Consider the following 17,572-nt stretch of genomic DNA (forward strand, 5'->3'; position numbering starts at 1 on the left):
ACTGTGCCTGCAAAAATAATTTAGGGCTCATGCTTGCTATGAATGCTACTTCAGTGAGCTTCTGTGGAATCTTAAACAACAGAGAAAACAAAGCAAAAGAGCCCCTCCAAAACACCCCTCCAAAAATCAACCGTCTGGAAATTTAAATTTTGCAAAGGAACAGTAAGTACCAGGGCTCCTGTCCAAGAAAACGACCAGTCACATTTCAGTCGCCAGCCACACAATGTCCCCTGACAGCACTGAGCAGCCTACATCAAGTCAGTTAACGGTTTTACGAAGCCTCTGTGAACACACAGATTTGCAGGTATCTGATGTCTCCACCTGTTTTCTTGCCATTTAAACAGACATTAGTTCGTTAGCTCTTTCAGTTTTGCTAGCCATTAGTTAGAGAAGAAAGAAAACAGCAAAATACTAAAACTACCATTCCTAACCCCCCACCCCCAAGAAAAGCCCACTGAATCCAACAACATATACTCATCAGATACAAAGTAATAAAAGAGTTATACCCAAACCTGGTCAGTCCTTCCATTTCTTGAAACTTGCACACACACTGAAGAAACCCACTCAGCCTTGAAAAGGTCGATCATTTTGCTCTCCTAAAATTTCATCTCTGAGAGTGCAGTCTTGCCAGTCCCCGACTGGCTCGCTCCCTCTCTCTCTCTCCCCCTCTGTGTGTGTGCCTCTCTCTCTACTTCTACCGGAGAGCGTTTTGTTTCCCTTTTCCTGTTTCAGCTGCTGGATGAATGCAAAATCCACGATTTGAAGGGATTTGTTTTTTTCCTTTTAGGCTAACAGTTGGAAATCGAAAACCTTGCTCTTCTGAATGGCTTTCCATGCCAGTCACCCAACACATAACATTTATACAAAGAGGCATAAACAGAACTGAGAATTCTGCTTTTAAAAAGCAAACATGAAACAACTTCCCCCTCTGCCTATTTTATTTACTTAACTATTAACACTTACCCTGAGATGTGCCATAAATGCTTTATTCCAAATGTATAAAAGCCAACCACATCTCAACTGAGAATTAAACAGTTTTAATGTCTTCAAATCCATGTTCCTGCTCCAAACCCTTATACAGACAGGCGCTGGCAGTGGTACAGCAGTTCTAAACAGCAGACATCTGATTCTTGACATTTAAAAATAACAATATTGGGGAAAAGGGAGTCTTTCTTTTTAAAATGAACTATAAACAGCTTGTGAGTGAACACATATCACACATTATCTGTATTGACTGGAACATGCAACAATTCCCAGCCAGAGTATCTGATTTCTAAGTCTGTGTCAGGCACAGGCTAAATTCCTATAGATTTCTCATTTTCTACAGAATTATGGCAGTGGCCTAAATGAAGTTAATTCTGAGTGATAATTTTACAAAGACAGAGTCAAACATCTGCTAGTGTTTAGATTCTATAACTGGTGAATATTAATGTAAACTTTGTTCAGTCTCAAATCAAATTAGGGACATTGCATTGTCCCTGTCTGGTGACTGGCATCCCACCAGTATTCTGCTGATAATTCCAGATCTATGTTCTCTTAATGGCATGTGCACACAGGAGGTCAGGTGCACAGATACATTTTCGACAGAGTAAAGCAAGTATCAAAAGAAAAAAATGCATTTATTTCTATTTCTGCAGTATTATGGAATTGGATGGATAAGGGGTCAACTGTTAGCTCTCCTAGTATTCTCTGCATTCCTGGGCAAATGATTGAGTCTTCTGTACTTAGTTTTGTCTGTAAAAGTAAAGTAGTCATACTTTACAAGGTTGCTTTGAGTCCTAAATGAGATATGGATATGCATGGCTTCTGGAACATAATAAATATTTCATAAATGTGGCTTCCTGTCTCTGCTTTGTATTTAGAGAGGACAAGAATTGGGCCTGGTCAATGGAAAGAATTCAGATTATGGATGCAGGTGAATAAGTGTTGACCTCCTGTGTTGCTGCATACTCCATGTACCTTTGGGCAAGCTTGTTAACCCAATTTACTAAATCTCAGTTTCTTTGACTGTAAAATACCTCTAGAGTTTTGAAGAGCAAATGAGATATCATTTGAAAAGCATCACCTTTTAGCAGGCATTGATGAAATGAGAGTCCCAGGCCTTCTAACACTTGGAAATTGCTCTAATTAGTTCTCTGACAGATGGAACTTAGGAGTTTAAAAACGTGGACTGAGGTTGCAGCTTTCTAGATGAAATGCTTCATTTTCAAGCAGAGGAAGCAAGCCTGGTGAGGTGAAATGATGGCTTCCAGCCATGTCACTAGCTCGCGCCAAACAGTGACTAGACCCCGATGGAACCTGTAACTGGTTTTTGACCACTTACCAGCCACACCTTGTGATGTTGCTGTCAAACGCGTTTGTAACCCCAGCTTCGACACTGGTTGGCAATTAAGGCAATATTACTGAAAAACTAAAACTAAAACCTTTGCTTCAAATCTGCTTCTAAGAATGAGTTCATGAATGAGATTATTCCTTGGGAGCTGACTTGGGCTGGCTGAACTTATTTCCTGAAAGGAGCCTCTGAGGACGGCAGATTCTCTGTCCAGCTCCTCGGCACAGGAAAGGAAAGGAGCTGAACCTGGATCTCAGAAGGCGTTTCCTGTTCCCTGCATGTGAATGCATTGCTCTTCCTTCCCTGTCTTTGCGGGAATCCTAGTACTCAGCTCTACATTTCGTTTGTTTGCCAACATGCCAGCACCTCACATTGAAATGTGGCAGGAGTATTATTTGTTCAACTTGGAAGCCTTGTACAGAATAGGAAATCAATAAATGTCAATATTTATTAACTAAGGTGTGACTTGGAGTTCAATGTACACTTCGAAGTTTAATTTGGTTCAGGGTTAATTATTGCCCAATGTAAGATAGAAAATATCAATTTTTCCAAAGATTTCAAAAATTTCAGGATATAAAGCAAAGGTATTTTGGGCAGGAAAGTTAGATCAGTTATTACTCTGGGGAGGAAGAGAAGGAACATGGGACTGAGGAAGGTACATGTGTGAACCACTGCAATTAGAAGTTTTATTTCTCAAGTTGGGTGATGCATAGATGAGTGTTTGCTTTATCTTATTTTTTCCCTTATACTTTTCTCAAATGTTTTTATTTTAAAAACTGGCTTAACAGAAGATAAATTATCTGAAAATAATATTTTGGTATCTTTGAGGCATGAGATCCAATAATGATCCTATACTAAATCCCATACTTAAATTTAAAGATTTTATTCTCATTCTACTAAAGAATTTGAATAGTAGTTTTATTTTAAAGATTTTGTTTTGTCCTTGCTCCCTTTCTCCTCAGCTGTAGCATCAAACAGATCTAAGTCTGAATCTCAGTTCTACATCTTATAGGTCTTGGGCTCTAAACCACTCCACACTGTAGTTCTAAGCTTGTTTCCCATCTTGGAAAAACTTAGCACAATCACCTTTAGCTTGCAGGATTATTATGAAGATGGAAGGAATCAACAAGTGTGAAACTTTTCCTGTGGCATCTAGTACATAGCAGATCTTCAATTAATACCGGTTTCCTCTTTGCCTTCTGCATCCCTCCACATTTCACCGCTATGTGAGATTTTGACTTTAAAAGGTATAAAAAGGAAAGACTAATAGATCTCAGGTGGGAAGAATGTAGGCAATTACGTAAGCCTAATGGGAATATTTCATTATTGTACTATATTCTTCTTTAATCTGATACATCCTGTTTCCACCTAATCTCATCATGACTTATTAAAGTAAGACATTTAAAAAAATTGCTTTGTTTTTGCCACTAGCCATAAAACTTTCATAGTCAAAGTGTGTCCTATTCTAGGGTTTCTATCTTCTCACCCACCTTTCTTCAAAACAAGTATTCTTGTCAAAATGCTTTTGAGGGTGGATGAGGTTTAGGTGATTAAATAATTTCTATATCTTATGTTTGCAACCTTCCATAAATTAAGAGTTTTGGGTTCTAGTTCTACCTCTGCCACATGCCACTAGTGAAACTCACTAAGCTCCCATCTTTCTTTCAGACTTTTTACTATTCTATGTGGATTAAATAATCCCTTTAGCTTGGAAATTGTTAAATTTTCAATAATTTACTAACCTGTGCAGCAACCTCTCAGTAGAGTAGACAACACAGTGGGAACTAGTGAGTTGGAATTGTGTCCTTGTGAAAACTACATACAGCCTTCTTCTAAACTTTGGGCATAGGCTCTGGCTTGTCCTTACCTAGGCACTGTCAACCTTGAACTTTCTTAGGACTTGGAGTGGCACTCCCAAGGGAGTCCCATCTGTTAGGAGGAGTTCAAAGAGGGCAAAAAAATGAACATCTCACTGCAAGAATTTTTCTCTGCATTTTTTCTTAAGCTGGAAGTGCCATACTTTTAAAGTCCAGTAAAAACTTTTTTCTTATAAGACAGATAGCAGGAAAGAAGAGAGTAAAAACGCTCCAAAATAAAAAACATACGAGGGTCATTCACATGGAAGGCTGTATCTTGAGAAAAATTACAATGGTGGAGGAAAGAGGTTGGGAAGACTCCTCCACATCCATATTTTTATCCAGGTGGAATCTAGCTTAAGTGGCCTGGAGACAGAAGGGGAAAATCATGAGAAGCCCTTGCAGGGGCAGAGTGCCTCCTTGGGTCTTGTGTGTGTGGGATTTACATGCTGACACTAATTGTATTTCATTGTGTGGATGTTTTCACCCATCCTCTTCTTCTTTGTTGTCCTGGGCCTCTGCAGCTGTGCTTGTCAGGCCCCCAAACTGGCTGCATCTCTACCTCATCATCTGGCTGTGGTAGGCGCTAGGGATGGGGGCTGGTGGGGTGTAGCTAGTGTTGGTGATGATCTTGACCACTGCATTGGTGAAGATGTAGATCAGTGTCCCAAAACTAATAGTTTCATGCACCATTTTACAATTTAAAAAATTTTAAAACCTTGGGTAGATCTAATTAAACGCTTTCCCAAATTTCAAACATCATTGTTTACTTTTGAAGAAAAGTTGGGTTTATTTTAAAATTCTTTGTTGACTGCACTCTCCTCTCCTCCCTATCCCATGATTCCTCAAACAAGAGAGGAACGCAAGACGGGAATAGCTCCTTTCCTTGTATAGGTGGGCTTTGCAAAGCACAGTCTCTCATCTTTTAAGATAACTGGATGAAGGTGGTAGCATTTGCTCCCTTGCCTTTGCCCGACAGGAACACTCAGTCACTGAGATGCTAACTAATTTGCTCAAATTCACACCAACAACTTAGAGTAGAGCCAAGCTTAGGACCCAGAAGAAAAGACCACACAAGTCAGGACCAATTTCTAAGCATCTATTCCTTGACATATAAATGGTACCTGCAAGTACTGGCAAGAGCGTTCTTGTTGACATGACTCAGACTTCACCATGGCCTGGTCCATGTTCACAGAGGCTTTCTGGTAAACCTCCCGGGCCCGACTCACGGTGAGGGTGGAGGACCAGGCACTCTTCTTCAGGAGTGGGGCGTCCAGGTTCACGGGCAGATTGGCACAGGTGGAGCACTTGACATCATTGTTACTCCGGGAGGCCTTCACGGCCTGCTCGCTGATGGTATTGTAGGCCTCCATGAAGTACTGGGAGGTCGAGCGGTCGGGGCACCTGCCCATGGTCATCACACCTGAGGGTGCGTGATAGATGCACATATCGCCATCGAGGTTGTCATCAGAACTCCACCAACCCGGTGAGGAGGTGGAGGTGGGTGTGACGTTGGACCGGGTTTTGGGCTCCACCCTCCTCTCCTTGCTTTTGCTGCGCTTGCCATACCTCACGGTTTGTGTCTCGTCAGGGCTGGCCTTGCCCCCATTGACGCTGCCCTTAGATGGCCCCTCCAGAGAGTGCGACTTGGTGAAGAGTTTCTGGACCGAGTGGACCAGATGCCGGATGCGCCCAGGGCTGTCGCTGCGGTGCTCCACGGCGGTCCGCTTGTACTGCAGAGTGTGGTAGCCATCCCGGTTGAGGGGTAGCTGCCTCTCAAACTGGTCCAGCAGGTTTGCAGGGATGCGGTTCCCCTTGGTGGCCAGTGTGTGTGGCACCAGGGCGCACTCGTCCTTTAGCTCCTGCTGCGAGGCGTAGTGCCTGCGCGGGAAGGTGCTACTGGCCAGCGGGTCGCTGAAGGGGCCTCTGCACTCGGCCTGGAAGGAGTTGCGCTGTGTGTAGTAAGGGTGGTCGGCGGGGTGGTGCTCCACTGGGCTCAGCAGGTACGGCTTGCGGTCCGAATGGTGGGACAGCGAGTCACAGGCCGAGTCACAGGTGATCCCGTGGTGATGGCTGCGGCTGCCCGATAACCCTTTCATCGCGGACGGCTGGCCACCGGGGGGACATGGGCACCCCCTCCTAATGTTCTGGACCCGTCTTGGGGGTAGACCTGAGGGAGTGAACAAGAGAGGAAACACGGTTAGTGCCCTGGGTACCCACATACTGATCGTTTTGAGGGTGCTGCCCACCACAGGGCTAGGTCACTGGCAGAAATTACTAGTCTCTCCAGAAACAGCTGTAATGCACTACTGGAAAAGGGCTGTCACTTTTGTAGTGGGGGAGCTCCCTCCCAAGCCAGAGCTGAGAGATGGTAGGGCCGGGAAAAGGAAAGCATAAGATGCTAAATGTTTAATAAATTATTTGAAAGAGTATGTTACAGTTTAGATCGAAAATGTCCCCCAAAAGTTTCATGTATTCAGAGATGGGGCTTTTGGAAGGTGATTGGATCATGGCGGTTCTATACTTATGAGTGGATTTATCCCGAGAGGAGCTCATAGCTGAATGTGCTGTTAAAAGGTGGGGCCTGGTCAGAAGATGGGGGTCACTGTAAGCATGATCTGGAAGGGTGCATTCTCCATCCTTTCTCCTCCCTTAGTCCTCTGCTTCCTGACTGCCATGAGGTAGCAAATTTCTTCTGCCATGCCCTTGCACCATGATGTTTCCACCTTGAAGCCAGCTTACCATGGACTGGATGCTCTGAATCTGTGAGCCAAAATAAACTTCTCCTCCTCTAAGCTGTGGGTGTCAGGTGTTTTGTTCCAGCCATGGGAAAGTGACTGATACACAGTAATTCCCTCTCTCCATCATTCCAATAACTGGATGTCTCTTTCCTTTGCTTCTCTGTTTTTATCTTTAACCATAGGTTAATCCTAAAGCTTCCATACACAAAGGTCTAGGCTCCTGTGTAAAGCCTTTGGTGGTAGCTGTGGCAGAAGAGGATCAGGTCCCATCTTGCCCTTTTGCAGCATCTAATGCATGCTTCACAGAAACTATGCAATTGTTTCTGGCTCTCTCTTCTAGCTGAAGTTCCTCACAGCCAGGCTTACCTGCTAGTCACTTTTATGACCTCCTGCCTGGCACTGAGGCCACCCTGTAGGGACACAGCAAGCACTCCTTAAGTGGGTGCAAAAATGTGAGTGAAACGCAAGATGAACAAAAGAAACCCAATGGCACCTTAAATCTTCAGTGTCCTTCTATCTTCAGCCACAAGTTTTCTATTTGGAATTTTGTAGGAACAATTATAGCATGCAAACAATGGACCCCCCATTAATCAGAGTGGAGAGAAGTAAAGATATGGCAAGTAAATCTGAGATGGAGAGAAAACTTGCCAATTAGTGTCTTTCTGTCATTTGAGGGTCAAGGGCATCCTTCAAGGAAGCTAAGTGCAGGTAAAGAAAAAGTGGGCTTGAGTTGACTAATCTGAATATCACAACATCTCCTCTTTCTGGTTGTTATGGTTTGCATCTTAAATGTCCACAAATGCCCACTTGTTAAAGGCTTGGTCCCCAGCCTGTGGTGCTCCTGGGAGGTGGTGGAACCCTTAGGAGATAGGGCCTAGTTGGAGGAAGTTAGGTCACTGGGGTGTGCTCTTGAAGGGAGCAGTGGGACCCTGGCTCTACTTTCTCTCATTTCTTTCATTTTCTGGCCACCATGAGATGAACAATTTTTCTTTACCACATACTTCCACCATGATGTTCTGCCTGCCCACAGACCCAAGCACAAGAGACAACTGACTGAAACCCCTACAGCCACGAGCCAAAAAAACCTTTTCCCTTATGTTTATTCTTTCAGGTATTTTGTCACAGCAACAGAAAGCTGACTAACACGTTGGCTTAAGGATTCTGATGAAATGTTCACAAGTGATAGCAAAATGCTTAAAGGAAAGGTCTTTGAGAAGAGTCAGAGGGTGTGGGTGGAAGACTCTGGGTCTAATGCTCAGGCCAGCCTGAAGGAGAGGTCACACCTGCAGAGCCCCATGGTGGGAATTCATGAAAAGTTCATACCTGAGCTCTGCTCTCCACACTTTTGTGACAGACATTTTGGTCCACCAGGGAAGAGTATCTTGTTTTGATTCTCACTTATGTTCTTCAGGAGCTAACTGAGGTCCTACTGAGAGTCTGATTTTTTTTTTAAAGCTTACCATAATACAAAGATTGTCATAATAAGAGCTGTCCTGGAAAGTAATTGTGACTTTCCAAAACATGACAAGTATCTTTTCAGAGGGAAAAATAAATGGCTAATTAATTAAACAATAAAACACCCACACCTGACTTCATGAAGAAAGACATGGACTCTTGAGCAGTAAGGCCTTGTGTATTTCAAGGAACACACTGCATCCGTGAGCTTATGACAGTGTTGGCAGTCTGTCCATGCTCTGTGAAGCTCCTTTCCTCCTCTCTCTCACTCTCTGGACTAATAGTTCAAGACTTTGATTTGAGGCTTTAATCACTGGAGTCTTTTCAAATTGGTTAGCCTCCTAAATCATAAGCCTCTGAGGGAAGAGACTTATCTCCCTTACCCGGCGTCCAGCAAAGTGTCATCCTATATGATAGTGGGAACACAGTAAGCTACACATGCAGTAACTTAGTTCATTAATGCAAATTCCCCACAGCAGTCCAAGCTGTGATTTGAGGGGCATCTGCTTAGTGGAAATGTGGTTGTGTGGCAAGGGAAGGACCAGAGCCAGGGGAAGTTCCCTGAGAATCAGGAGGGTCCATTTCAGTGGTTTTCAGAGTGAGTCAGGAGATAGGTGGGTGAGTGAATGCTTCTTCTGCACCTGAGAACAATATCCCAGCTTTTGAAGTTCTACCTGCCTGGAAGTTAAAGTCTTAGGAATTTTCCTGCCTTTATGACCACAGGATGCCTAGACAGAAGATCTGTGAATCAGTGTGTTAGTAAGCTTTTTTCCCATGATTGTAATAAATACATGAGATAACAACTTAAAAGAGGAAATGTTCATTTTGGCTCATGGTTTCAGAGATTTCAGTCCATGGTCACTTGGCCTTGTTTCTTTGGGCCTGTGGCAGAGCAGGACACCATGGTGGGAGCATGTGGTAGAGTGGCTGCTTGCCTAATGGTGAAAGAGACAGGAAGGTGCAAGGTCCCAATATCCCCTCAAGGCCCTCCCCTAATGACCTCACTTCCTTCCTCCAGGCCCCACCTCCTAAAGATCCTACCACCTCTCAATAGTGCCATAGCTGGCGACAAAGCCTTTAGTGTATAGGCCTTTAGGGATTAGGCCATAACAAGAGGAAGAGCCTGTAAATATAAACCTTCCCACAGAGGAGACACTCATGAGAAAGGAAAAACTGGGCTATTTTGGTATGAAGTTAAGACCCTAAGAGTATGATGAGGAAGGATTTAAGAGACAAACATCTGTTTTTAGCAAAACTATGGCACAAAGTGATATATGGGAAAGTCTGTCTCTGTATGGCAGGTCCCATGAAGGCATGTTTGCTTTTCAAATGTGGATTTAAAAGCTAATACAATGATCCAGCAGGATTATAGCCACATAATAAGTTTTATGATTACACAGATTAGAGTCCCAGTGTAAAACAACAGGGGATACTGCTTCAAACTTTAATTTTGAAGCAGTTAGGGCTTAGGTAGATATTTTGTACTACATAAAATGTAAAACTGGCAAGAGCTGAAAACATGAATTGTGTTCATTTACTCCAAAATGTACAAGATTGTTTTAATCAGGTATTCAATAGTTATCTTTAATATATGAGCAGCATTATATGTAAGGTGATGTTACCTTAGGACAAGCAGAGCAAATGAAGAGTCTTTCAAGGGTATTAATGATGAATTAAGTTAAATGATGTAACTAATGATAATTTCTGTAAATTAAATATACACAGTATGATATTTACTAAAATTTCAACATAGTTAAAAGCACTTATACTTTCTTAGGGGGTAAGAAACTGCACCAAGATAAATAGATTAACTTGCTTCCTTCTTAGTATTTGAAATTTTGGTCCTTTTTTTCCCTCTATGATATGGGCAATTAAGGTAATTAAAAATGGCAATAAACAATCATAAACATTTTTAAATGCTGAATTGTTCTTGTCAAGGTCAAATAAATTACTTAATAATATAGTGGTTATTTGTGTAGATAATCTTAATGCTCTTTTACTTTCTTGTCATTTTCAAAAGAAAACACATCAGTTTGCAATTATGAAGTACAGCAATGAGTTTGGTGGCTTCCTGGTGAGCAGGGGCAGGTACCATTGATAATGGCTGGACAATTGTCCTTGACATCTACACAGAGGTCTGGATATTTCTGGTCTCATTCTTCATTTTCCTGTTATCTTACTCTTAAAGTCCTTTTCCACTGTGTTTCTGTCTGTTACTTCTCTTTTTTCCTCTCCTAACTGATGTTTGTAAGTGCCCTCCGTGGGCACCCCTGGTTCCCCGTGTTGTGTGACCAACAGCATCAGTCAGAGGCATTCACTGAGCTTTATTTCCATCAGCGGTTTAGGGCCTACTGCTGCAAAGACGACCAAAGGCATCTAATGCATCCCTACTGGCTGCAGGGCTTAGAATGTGTGTCAGAGAGGCATGAGGTTGCTGTGAATAAAGCTCAGTGATGATTCTCCTTACTTTGTCCATTCTTAGAAGAGAGCTGGAGGTCCTTGAGTTAGATTTCACTGGGCTGTCAGAGTCTCTGAAGATGGAAAGAGAAAGTGCCCTTTATGCCTTGAAAGGATGTGGAGTGTGGTCAACATGGCTTCAGGAGAGTTTCCATGACTACAGTAATTATCTCTGATTTTTTCTTTTTCACTGTGACTTTAAAATTATGCTTTGTTGTCCTCCTAAGTCCAACACACCATCAGGTCATATGTCCTAATGTTTGGGTGGAACAGTCTCTTGACAGCATTGATGATCAAGAGATGAACTCAAGAGAAAAGGAAAAAAATGGAAACAAAGTGTTTGTAATATTATAGGGAAGGGTGGAGGGGGTGAAGGGAGCACAGGGAATGGGGAAAAAATAAGAACCAAGATACATCATGTACAGGTACAAGTACCCAATGATAAATGTAAGCGTATTGTATACCTAAAATGTACCGATAAAAGAATTTAAGCAAAAAAAAAACAAACAAAAAAAAACGAACTCAAGTCTGAGAGGCCTGTTGTTTTACAGAGCTCCCACACCTGGAGGGGAAGTGCTGTTGCACATGTGATGACTACAGCAAGAATGATCAAGCGCTGTAAAGGAAATTCTCAAGGTGGGGGATTTATTAGACCCAAGGAAGCAAACTAACCAACCACATATTAGAAGATGCTGACAAGGGGAAACAGCCTTGCCAAGGTGGCAAGGCTTTATTTCATCCTGATTTTTGTGCATGTCTTTACTGAGAGCAGCTGTTCTTGATTTTTCTTTTCCTGCAGAGGGAAGAGCCAACTGAAAGCCTTTCCCTGTCTTACTTAAAGTGAGGACTGACAGGTGAGCAATCACAATGTGCTTTGGGAAGAGCATGGTGGTGCTGCTGCCCCACAGAGCAATGTGTGCTGGTCTGCGGAGGCAGCCAGAAGAGGAAATGCCCACAAGTCTTTTCAGAGTCGAGTCCCCCCTGGCTTCCTTCCAGCCAGTCTGTGACCTGCTTGTGAAAGTTGTCACATTCAACTGAGGAGAAAGAAGCCATGTTCTTATCAAAGAGCACAAAGCAGACCCTGGAGAATGATTGCATTTCCCAGTCTTGCTAGATGACCACAGGTGGCTAATTGTGACTAACGGAATATAACTGGAAACAGCCTGTGCAGTTTGTGGAAAGGATCTCGAAAGTGGAGGCCATACTCTCCTTCACTCTCTTTCTGGCTGGAATGGAGATGTGAGAGGCTGGGTGAGCAGCAGCTTTGTTCCAGGAGGTGGGAGAGAAGCGGAGAGAGGCACACAATACACGTGCTGGCCCCTGTGGAGCACCAGACCAGGCGGGCCCAGGTACATCTGCACTTGTCTGGGTGTGAGGAAGCAGACTCCTGTCTTGTCTCCACCATTGTTACTTTGCTTTCTGTTGCCTTGTTTTCTGACGTCTGCATCTGACCCTGGTCCTGAGTGGGACAGGGAGCCAGGACCCCAGCACGAGCTCTGCTGGAATGGTTCTCCCCTGGGCATGGCCATGTGTGTTCCCGGGTGTGTCTGCTTGTTCTTAGAGAAAGGACTGAGGGTAGGGAGCAAGAAGGTCAAAAAGAAGCAGGTACTTCTTGCTGAGGAAGTTGATGGGAGAATTCTGAAAGGGAAGGAGGAGCCAGCCTTCATGCCCAGCATGACCGTGTTTCCCATTTCATACCTCCTGGCCCACACAGATGTGTCCTTAACACAGTCTGAACACACAGATGGGCTTTTCCTGCAAAGAACAATTCTCTGCACTGAAGAGCAGATTTTCATGAGTAACTTTTCCCTCCACTTATAATAAAACCCAGTAAAATGGAGATGGAAAATGGTGAATGACTTGATTTCTCAACAAGCCAATGATGTTAAATAAACTTATTTAAAGTACAGGAATGGTTCTCAGGAGTGTGCTACTAAAAATGAGGCTGTGGTACTGTGGGAATGGACAGAGGTGAAGACATGAGTAAACACTGCCCAGACCACTTGGGGGATATGGTTTGAATTATAGCTCCAAGGGGTAACTGAAGGTCATCTTCTTTTGCTTTTTTGGGCTTCCTCACTTAAAGATTTTCACACATTGTTGCTATGTCTTGAGTGTCCCAAGGTCCATCCGGGGGAGCCTGGAAGTTTAGAGGTGGGGCCAGGTGGGAGCTCTTGATACTGGCTCCTCAACCCCTCTGGCTTCCTGTATCTCCATGTGAGACGCATGGTTCTGCTGTTGTGGTACCATCAGCCATAAGGTGATGGAATCAAAGGGACCCTCACAGGAATGGGCACTATGTTATTTAGAGTTTCAGGCTCCAGAAGTGTGAGCTAAATAAACCTATTTTCCTTATAAGAACTGAGCCTCAGGTATTTCATTATAGTAACAAAAGTGTACTAATACAGTTGCATACGTAAAAGCATACAAATACTATTAGAACACTTTTGAATAAGCACAGCCTAAAATGCACCAATTAAATTACTCAAAGCACAATGCTAAGCCGTTTTACAGTTTGCAGAATGTATTTTGGTTTTTCATGATCATTAATTGCTGTCCTCATCATCTGCAGTGTGATTTTGTTTGTGAACACCTCCTCCATCAGCCTCCTCCTGCTAATAAAGGCTTTCAGAGCTATTTGCCTTTGAAAGGATACCGGGTTATACAAAAACCCAAATGAAACAACAGCTTGAACCTTCTCCAATTTGGTCACAGTAGGCAGCATAATTACAGTCACCTTTGTCTCCACACAAAGCTCTAAAAAGTGATTGTATAACAGTTTTTGAAAATAAAACAGTGGAGCATAGTTCCTCGAGAAATGGCTGAGAGGTCATCATCACGACTGGTGCGTACTTATCACTGGATGCGCCAAATATCATAGGGACTCAGGAGAAGATTTTCATGCATGGATTCCAGACAGCAAATTGTAAAGCACTGTTACATCATTTTGGATTGAGATGGGAGCGGTGACAGGCCTGATTTTGTGGGAACTTGAAGACATATTCCCAGTGGAGTTGTACTTCCTGGGTTTCCAGAGCATGGTAGATCATCTCAGCTAAGGCTCCAGATGGGCTCCCCTGGGTGCCAGCTAAGAGAATGGGGTCACCAGGCCAGTAGTCCTTCTGGAGGCACTGTGGGGAGGGGAACCCTTTATCTTTTGGGGAGTACAGTTGATATGTGCACAATATTCAATAGAGGGCAAAACTATCAGTGTTTATTTTTAAAATGTTGGGAAAAACCTGGAAGCCACAGATGGATCTGAGAGATTCAAGGAACAGTGGTAGAATAAAGCTCTTTAATGGGCTCTAAGGACAGCCATGCGGGAAGTGGGGGATGGAGAAACAATGACAGTCAACACACTGCGCAACTTGAGGTGGTGGAAATAGCTTCTGATGCAAACCAAGTTATTTTTGTCTACATCTCTCCTAAGTAGCTGACGCGTCTTTTGAACATGTTCTGGCCTATTCTAGACAAGCTATTTCATAGCCAGATTACAGATACATTTACCTGAGTCAAATTTTCTTTTCTAAATTCCTTTTTTATGAATATGCTGATGCTTTTCTTACCAAGTTTGTGATATAAATGTACTTTACTGAGTGGAGAAGCTCCACTGGTAGCCATGTAGCCGACACCTGCTTCTGAGAATTCTTCCCTACCCGCTGTATCTGCTGGTATGGAAAGAGACCACCACATCCTCTAACCTCATAGAACAGGGTCTGAAAACCAAACTGAGGACGTCCATGCAGAGGCCCACCTGGGCTAATCAGATGCTCGACCTGGGGACTCAGTGGGAGTGTCTTGGGGTCACTGGGCCCTGGTGGGCTTATCTGCCAGGTCAAGTGAAGGAGAGGCCCGTGTTAGCACTGTGTGAAGCTGGAGTTGCCTGCTGTGAAACCACAGGCAGCAGAGGCCAAGGGCGCTGCAGGGAAAGCAGTGTAGAGGGGAGAGGAGTCACACAGAAGCTACGCACCCCAGGGAAAAAAGCAGAGGGGATGTCAGTCAGGCCCGCTCCTGTCCAGAGTGGCTGAAATCTTGAAGTAACCTGCAGCGTAGCCATCCCAGTGAGCCTACAGGACTTACTCATTCGATAAAGGGGACCCTTCTTTACAGTCAGGGCAACAACAGGCTCACTAGAACCACTGGCAGTGTGCTCTACACCCCAGTGAGACCCAGTCCCAGTCGGCCTGCGAAGGACCCCCATCAGAACTGGTGGAAGCCGGCTTGAGGGTTTACGGGCTCTGACAAATTATGCACACTCATGCTGATTTTGCACTCAGTCTGAGAACTCTCACCATGGCCTGCTGCACGAGAGAGAGAGGCAGTCGGACAGCATGGAGGAGGGGAGAAGGGCCGGAGAAAAGCAGGCTGCCTCAACAGCCAGTTTTAGCATCCTGCAGGATTCAGTCCAGCCTTCCGCTGCTTCTACAGTGGTTGTGTTTAGTGGCAATTAGCTTCGTAATCCCTCACACATTGCTCCTTCCTTCTACTTTCATCTTCCTATAATTTTTAAAGTGCCTCATTTTATTTTATTTTATTTTTTTGGTACCAGGGATCGAATTCGGGACCTTGCGCTTGCAAGGCAGGCACCAGAACCACTGAGCTCAACCCCCGGCTCTTAAAGTAGCTCATTTTAAATCATGACTTATCAAGCTATCCAACTCCTTTTTAAGATTCTTCATTGGCATCTTTCTTTCCCTGAACATTTCTACCCTCAATCTTAAATTTTAAATAAATAAATTCACTTCTGGTAAACTTCCTGAAAGCACATTTGCTGTGATAGAGAAGAAAACATTGAGGATTAAAGAAAACTTTGAGGATTAAAGTCCTTACAGGGCTGGGGATTTAGCTCAGTGGTTTCGCTGCCAGCTGCGTAAGCATAAGGACCTGAGTTCGATCTCTGGTACCAAAAAAAAACAAAAAAAAAAGTCGTTGGAGGAGAGTTTTGACAGAGAAGAGTGTTAGCCTGTGAGGCCGGAGTCAATACATGCTTTCAATGTCCTGGCCTGAAGGCAAATCAAATCAGTGCACAGGAGTTTAATTCCCTGGCTATTTAATGAAAGTATCATTTAGCCTTTAGACGGCTCCAGTGGTGATTTCTTCAGTCTGCTGCTTCCTCAGCTGGTCTCTTCCTCTAGTCCCATCAGTCCCTCATGGTCTCACTTCCTCCCTTGCCATAAGAGACACAGCTGGTCAAACCCTCTTTCATCAGCCCCCTCAGTTCCCCTGCTCTGTGGTCCTTGGTGTCACCCATTCTGAACAATATCAACCGAGGGCGGATGCCAACCATCTTTTCTTTGTGCACAGGGTCTGCTGAGTGTCACTGGGATGGGAAGGGGACCATGACAAATTCCCAGTGTCCAATCTCCACTCTAGCTCCAAGGCTGATTAGGAATTGTACCCTGGTTCTCTTGCTACCCCATGCCCTTGAACGCACGTATTATTTCTCATCAATGAGTTGGTTGGAAAGAGAATGATAGTAACCAAGAAACACAAAGTGAATAAAAAAGGAATGGACCCCATGTCTCTAGAATCATCATCTTCATAAGCAGTCCTGAGCACCCAGGAACCAGGCACGCGTGGACCACCTTACACGCCTGATCTCATACTTCATTCTCAAATGATCCTCTAAGGTAGGGACAGGAGTTTGTTCCCCTTGTCCACAGAGGACACATCCTATGAGACCTCGACAAGGTGTCTGAAACCTCTAATACATAGTACCAAATCCTACATATACTTTTTTTTTTTTACCTATACCAACATATCTATGATGAAGTTAAACTTATAAATTAGGCAGAGTAAGAGATTAAAACAGTAACTTACTCTTCAAAGTAACCTCAGCATAGGGGTTTTTTTCTATCCTTGTTGAGAACTTTCACCTTGACACATAAAGAAAGTTCTTTAAGACTTCTTTATTGCATACCAGAATCGACAGCATCACAACTCTCGTGCTTCGGGTGCATGATGAAATGAAAGGATTCCTGGAGCAGGGGCACGGTTATATTTTCACAGTCAATCTGATAAAGGAGACAGCTATCAGGCAGGTAGCACCTACCACATGCATACACTGGGCAAAGGGAGACTTCGCATCCCAAGAGGGATGCAGCAGGGGTGGCAGAAATTTCATCACACTCCTTAGAGCAGCACATAAATGAAAAGTCACGAATGGTTCACTTATGGAATTTTCCATTTAATATTTTCAGATCATTATTGATGGTGAGTAAAGGAAACCATGGAAAATGAAAGTATGGACAGAGGAGACTACTGTATTGTCTGTACAAAAAACCCAGACTTTAAAAATCTAAATAACTTGTCTGAGATCATACAGGTAGTAAATTTTGAGCAAAGCATGGTCTTAACTGCTATGCTATAATGACTGTTCTCATCACTTTTAACTTACACTCACACACACACACACACCCTTTCCATCATAGTATAATTTATAATGTTGTCTTAATTACTTTTCTCATTTCTGGGACAAAATACTCAACACTCACAAGTTAAAGGAGGAAAGTTTTATTTAGATCACAGTTTGTAGAGGTTTCAGTCCGTAGTCGGCTGGATCCAAGGTATAGTTTCATGGCAAAGGGGGATCGCAGAGGAGAAACAGTTCATGGCACGAGAGGCAGGAGGTAGCAAGCAGCAACAGCAGCGTGAGCAAGTCTGCCTTCCCTCTGTCTCTTTATATTCCAGCCAGGCTACACACCTATTGATTGCTGCCACCCACACCCATG

At 43.6% G+C, this 17,572-nt stretch overlaps 1 protein-coding gene across 23 annotated transcripts in view; it reads right to left on the minus strand.

The window, feature by feature from the left end:
* The window catches only part of Dlgap1 (DLG associated protein 1), a 779,881-nt gene that overhangs the window by 280,092 nt on the left and 482,217 nt on the right, over nucleotides 1-17,572 (minus strand). For 6 of the 23 annotated variants that reach the window (XM_004853200.3, XM_087194445.1, XM_004853199.3 and 3 more), the window contains one exon: nucleotides 5,313-6,358. In XM_004853200.3, the coding sequence (XP_004853257.1) occupies nucleotides 5,313-6,287 (975 nt within the window). In that variant the 5' untranslated portion in view covers nucleotides 6,288-6,358. Of the gene's footprint in view, nucleotides 1-506; nucleotides 739-963; nucleotides 1,119-5,312; nucleotides 6,359-17,572 lie in introns of those variants that run through there. The other 17 variants (XM_004853203.3, XM_087194465.1, XM_004853201.3 and 14 more) reach the window with 10 other exon arrangements.

The sequence above is a fragment of the Heterocephalus glaber genome, unplaced genomic scaffold (genome assembly GCF_053883595.1).
Source record: "Heterocephalus glaber isolate CG9 unplaced genomic scaffold, H.glaber_assembly_v1.0 deba00000331, whole genome shotgun sequence".
NCBI lineage: Eukaryota > Metazoa > Chordata > Mammalia > Rodentia > Bathyergidae > Heterocephalus > Heterocephalus glaber.